Source organism: Pteropus vampyrus, unplaced genomic scaffold (genome assembly GCF_000151845.1).
Source record: "Pteropus vampyrus isolate Shadow unplaced genomic scaffold, Pvam_2.0 Scaffold67, whole genome shotgun sequence".
Lineage (NCBI taxonomy): Eukaryota > Metazoa > Chordata > Mammalia > Chiroptera > Pteropodidae > Pteropus > Pteropus vampyrus.
This window is the reverse complement of record NW_011888848.1, coordinates 5,866,694-5,872,693: the sequence shown is the minus strand read 5'-3', so window position 1 is coordinate 5,872,693 and position 6,000 is coordinate 5,866,694. Positions and strand designations below refer to the sequence as shown.

General features: G+C 36.6%; 1 protein-coding gene across 2 annotated transcripts in view; it reads left to right on the top strand.

Annotated features, from left to right (window-relative positions):
- NFKB1 (nuclear factor kappa B subunit 1) overlaps positions 1-6,000 on the top strand; it is a 110,036-nt gene that overhangs the window by 76,973 nt on the left and 27,063 nt on the right. For both annotated transcript variants that reach the window (XM_023531392.1, XM_011361512.1), the window contains exons 10-11: positions 2,526-2,617; positions 4,514-4,652. In XM_023531392.1, the coding sequence (XP_023387160.1) occupies positions 2,526-2,617; positions 4,514-4,652 (231 nt within the window). The remainder of the gene's footprint in view (positions 1-2,525; positions 2,618-4,513; positions 4,653-6,000) is intronic.

Here is a 6,000-nt window from a genome sequence, read left to right as displayed (position 1 = left end):
CTTTCTGCCCCATCTATTTTGGTCATAATGAATGACCCATGCCCAGGAAGTGCTCCGGGGACTTCAGAAAGCATTTTGGTCTTATTTGTGTCCTTGTTAAAACAAGATGAGTGAAAGCATCTATTTAAACTTTCTTTGGTTAGTGTGTGCTAAGGGCAAGATCCCTCATAAGACATTGGCTTGTGAAGCTCAGGATAAACTATGATGTCTGTTTTTTTTCTCCTGTGGACAGAAGCCCCCAACGCGTCCAACTTGAAAATTGTAAGAATGGACAGGACAGCTGGATGCGTAACTGGAGGAGAAGAGATTTATCTTCTCTGTGACAAGGTTCAGAAAGGTAAATATATGATCTGATTTCAAGATGTGAAATATTCTGAGTGTATCTGTGAGTCACTTCTTGGCAATGGACCCAGTAATATCTCTTGTGCCATAGAACTTGTAAAATTTATACATCTCACCTCTTCCAAATTTAAGTCGTCTGTATTATTTTTTTAAACCCAACTAATTCATTTAAAATTTTTCAACAGAAGGAAAGAGAATTTTTAAATGGTGGTAATCAGTGATATTTCAGTGTTTTTATACTTTAAGCTTTGGTACCTGTACTTAGTTAAATTAAAATGAAAGAGTAATAGCCCATGCTTCATGCACACACACACTCACACTAAATGATGTTTTGTTTGTACTATGTGCCATTGAGTTGGCTAGGACTCCTGGAGATCCTATGAATGAGCAAGATACACAATGTCCTGTCCTCAACAGCCCTGCTCAGCTTCTGTAGACTCATGCCTATGGCTTCTTTTATGGAGTCAATCCATCTCATATTTGGTCGTCCCCTTTCCTACTGCCTTCCATTTTTCCCAGAATTATTGTCTTTTCCAAAGAATCCTGTCTTCTCATGATGTGCCCAAAGTAGGACAGCTTCAGTTTTGTCATTTTTTTCTCCAGCAGAGTTTCAGGCTTAATTTGCTCTGTGGCCCACTTGTTGCGGAATCCAATGTTTTACGTAGTATAAAATTATTTTGTTTATCGTACAATGCTTTGTTGCAACACTGAGAGAGCGTCTCCGAATACTCTCACGTGATGCGAGCTAAGATTATAAGGAAATTCTCAGAGCATATTTCTCTCAAACTTTTCACTTTCGGAAAAGGTTCTTGGCATTTATCTATCATTAGATATAGTAAAAGATTGGTCAATTAGCAAAAGCCAAAGGAGATTGTGCTATTTTCTCAAACTTCACTCATTTTTAAAATAAAATGATAGGAAGTATAGTATAATAAAGATCTACTCACTATAAAACGATGAGCATTTTCAAAGTAAGCAGATGCATAACTGGAAATATAGTCCCTAAATAAAATAATTATGGCTTTAAAAAAGAGAATATTTTCATCTGAGGCTAAATGCTCTGGGGTAAAAAGTCAGAAAAAAATGGGATCACATATCAGGTTTTAAGGTAAAGGTATATATCTTTATCCAAAAAAAAGTTTACACTTTTTTCCACTTATCCTGGTATCATCCTTCTTTTAACCCATTCTGTCTAAGTAACATGCAATTCCAGATTCCTAGGTATGCATACTGAGTAAACACAATCTGATTAACTTCAGTTGCAAATGTGATTCTTAATCATTGTCATTACATTGGAATGGCTTATTAAGAGAAGTCTGTATCTAGCTTAAAGAATCTAAATAACCAAGTTCATGGTAGTCCATCTGAAGGCAAAGGAATAGTGCATTTTTTCCTTTGAAATGGGAATTGAAGCCAGGGAGATACCAACCTGAGTTATATTGTCATATTTCTGCAGAAGTGTGAAATTTAGGCATTCTACGTTAATTCGAAGGGACTTGACCAACATATTTTTAACAGTTTCTCAATAAGGATAAATAAAGTACTAGAGGGAGGCAGCATAGTAGAATATTTAAGTCAGAAACTATATTGTCTGTGTTCAAACCCTGGCTTCTCCATTTACTGCTGTTCAACCTTGGATAAGTTACTTAATCTCTCTGAAGTCCCGTTTCTCTTCTCCAAAATGAGGATATTAATATTACACCTGCATCACAAAGCTATTGTGAGGATTTAATCATTTAATATATACATGTAAAGCACTTAAAACTGTCTGCCATATAGTAAACTTTATGTAAGTTAAATATTATATAAATCCAAATCAAGTTGAATCACACCTTTTGGAATTCTGATATTCTTCACTATCCTTCATATTTCTCAGGAGGGAATTGGTTTAAGGATGGAGAAGTGGGGACAGTCAAAGATTGATTATGAGAAAACTGTGATTGAATAGGTAAATCTAGTATTCTGTCATTATAAACGAAACTTGGACCCCATTACTGCCGTAACTAATAAAATTAGTGATTTGTGAAAATTTTAAATTATTCAAAAGTTTATTTCATATTAATTACCGTCAAAAGAGTTTAAGTATATAGTAAGTAGAATCTAGAACCAACTTTATTTTTCAGCATGTTTATAAATATTATTACACTGTGTGAAATTACATGCCTGAATGTGACTGTTTGCAGATGACATCCAGATTCGATTTTATGAAGAGGAAGAAAATGGTGGAATCTGGGAAGGATTTGGAGATTTTTCCCCCACAGACGTTCATAGACAAGTAAGTGGATGATGATGTTATGTTTTCTGCCTTGTTGAAATTCAGTACTTAGCTTCCATATATGAAAACAGAAAAATCATAAATGTTTATTTAACTTTCATAAAAGAATATTATTTTAAAGACGATCTGAGGTCTTGCAGAAAAGTTACCTACCATAGAATTATGGGCTAGCCTCTATAAAAACCATTGGCTCTGAGACCTGGGCAAGACTTTTCATTTGGGTATCTGATCGCCTTAGCCATAAGGCAGTGAGTAGCCCTCAGGTCCCTTAGTGGAAATGTTTAAGTGTTTGTATTTAGTATATTCAGGCTGCCGTAACAAAACACCACAGACTGAGTAGATTAAACAAGAGAAATTTATTTTCTCACAGTTCCAGAGACTAGACATCCCAGATCAGGGTCTATCAGGGTAGATTTCTAGTGAGAGCTCTCTTCCTGGCTTCCAGATGACCGCCGTCTCACTGTGTCCTCTCACGGTAGAGAGAGAATAGGCTCTCTGGTGTCTCTTCTTATAAAAACACTAATCCTGTCCAATCAGGGCCCTATCCTATGACCTTTTTTAACTTTGATTACATATGTAAAGGCCTTATCTCCAGATACAGCTATGCTAGGAGTTAAGGCTTCAACATACAAATTTTGGGGAGACACAATCAGTCCATAGCAGTGTTCCACTGGGTAATTGTGGTGAAACCTGTTACAACGGAATTCTAATGAAAAGTGTTAAAGGGAGGAATTTCCTAGTTGAGGCTGATGTTATCATGATAAATCAAGATTTCCCAGTGACAACTGAGTATATGACTAAGAGATGAAAATGCTAAATCCTCATCTTAATGATTACTCTAAGTGACTGAGGAATACTATTTTCATAGAAAATTGGAAGCAATCCAAATATCCATTAATAAGTAGCCAATTAAATAATGTTGTGTCTGTGTGATGGAATATTATATAGTTATTAAAAAGAATGAGTACTCTATGAACCAATATGGAAAGATCTCAAAGATACAACATTAAAAATTCTTTTTTAAATAAGTATAAAACAAAGTGTATAGTTAAAAAAGATTCTGTGTTCATGTTTGCATAAGCATAAAGAAATTCTAGAAGAATACGAAAGAAATTAATAACTTCTCTGCATTTACCTCTGGGGGAGGGTCAGGCACACAGTAAGAATTGTTTGGTCAGGCACACAGTAGGAATTGTTTGGTGGGAGACACGCATGGCAAGACATTTCGACGTATACCATTATATACCTTTTTATATATTACAAATTCTTGATCATTCTGAATATACTACATCATCAAAAAATCAAACTAGAAAATGTAAAAGTGCCTAACTATTCTAGTACTACCAGAAATTAATGAGGAGGCTATCTAACAGAATGCCATATAATATGCCTTGAGTCCTGGCCATTCTCACCTCAAAATACACTGACCCTGTGATGATGTCTTCCTTGCAGGATTTAGTTTCCTCTCCTTATTGGCTGGCCTACAGGCTAATAGTAGTATCATCTTCCTCATATTTTTCTTCCCACACCCATTCTTTCTAACACTGCTGTAAATAATCATCTTGGAGGCTTTTAAGGCTAATTTGAAAGAGGAAAAGGTGTATGTAATGTATTTTAGTCACATTTTATTTACAACCGGAAGACATTTTAAATATTAGACAAGGAAATAATAAATATTTGCAATATTTTGGCATAGTCTTGCTTCATTTCCACAGTGGCAATTTAACAAAAATGTATGGGTATAGAATTCTGAGTTCGTAACTGTCTCTAGGGTGCTATACTTTTTGTACACTGTGTCTAAACATTGGGCATAAAGATTGTGTTTAATGAGTAACATTGTTGGAAAAAAAAAAAAATGTAGTCCTGCCCCAACATTTGGATCTTTTTATCCTGCAGTTTGCCATCGTCTTCAAAACTCCAAAGTATAAAGATATCAACATTACAAAACCAGCCTCCGTGTTCGTCCAACTTCGGAGGAAATCTGATTTGGAAACCAGTGAACCAAAACCTTTTCTCTACTACCCTGAAATCAAAGGTAACTCAATTGTTTATACTCTTGCTTATTTCAATAATTGGACAAGCCGATTAGAAAGATCGATTAGTCACCTCCTTTGAACAACTTCCTAGTAACTGGCCCCTGGGTCCCAGGAACTTATTTTTAGGCAAGAGAGAAGTAATACACTACTTGGGGGTCATGGAATTAAGCTTAGCCTTTTAAAATAATGTTATTTCCACCAAGCATATATGAGATCTAGACATGTGAGAATTTGTCTTTGAATTTGAAACACTATTATTTATGGAGTAAATACAAAGACAAAGCTCGCTGTGTAGGAGAGTCAGCCACTTCATTAATGGGCCTCAGGCAGGTGAACAGGAGACTGAGTAGTGCGAAACTATAAAAACAAACAAAGCACCATTCTTTTTCTCACAAAAGACACACCAAGAAAGGGAAATAATCGTCTCCTTAAACAGTCGTAATGCTAATTAATGATTCTGGTACATTCCAAAAGTGAAGTGTCCACAAATACATATAGGAATGCTGAGAAGAGAGCCCTTGCTTCTGAAGCCTCTGAGAAGAAGGCTTCTTCGAGGTCCTTAAAATTGGGGAATATATTTCAGTAGTTGGGTGCAAAAGGAAAAAGGACAGAGTTACCTAGCCCTCAAGAGACTTGAGCTAAGGCAATTTGTGTTTGTTCAGAAAAGTGAGCGTTACGAGCTCTAAGATGGACTACTGAGGCCAAAGCAGGAACGGAAATCCAGCGCTAGTCTCTGAAGTACCATGATTGGCAGCTAAAGATTTTTTCATTGATTCTGGAGAGGGGAATGACCAGGCCTGTTTGAATTTGGAGTGATGGCCCTGAGACACTGAAGAGACTATCTGGGCAGCAGACAATGAGTCAGAAGAGTAATGCAAGAATCCAAGTGAGAAACAATGAGGTTATTAAAGGTATCAGTGTAAGGAATGAAAGGAGAAGGTGGATTCAAAAGGCGGTTCAGTGATGGTATCAAGAGGACCCAGAGGCTGGCTGAGGTAGGAGGTAAAGGAGAAATTCAGGTGTCATAGATGGTTCTAGGAATCTCAGCCAAGGAAGGTTGTGATTGGTTGAGTTGATGAAAGAATCAGGGGAACAAAATAAGTGTGGGTGGGCAAAGAAGGAGCTCAGTTTAAAACATGTTACTCTTTAGGTTCCTGTAGCAAATTCCTAATAGGCCAATCAAAAGGCAAAACTGGACCTCAAGAGAGGACAGGGTAGGAAATTCAGCATTGAGAATCCTCTCAGAATGGTTGTAACACGCCCCTAAACTGGATAATTTTTCAAAAGTATTTTTTTTAACCTGGTGTCCACTGACCCTCCAAGGGGTCCATGGATAGGAATGTACTT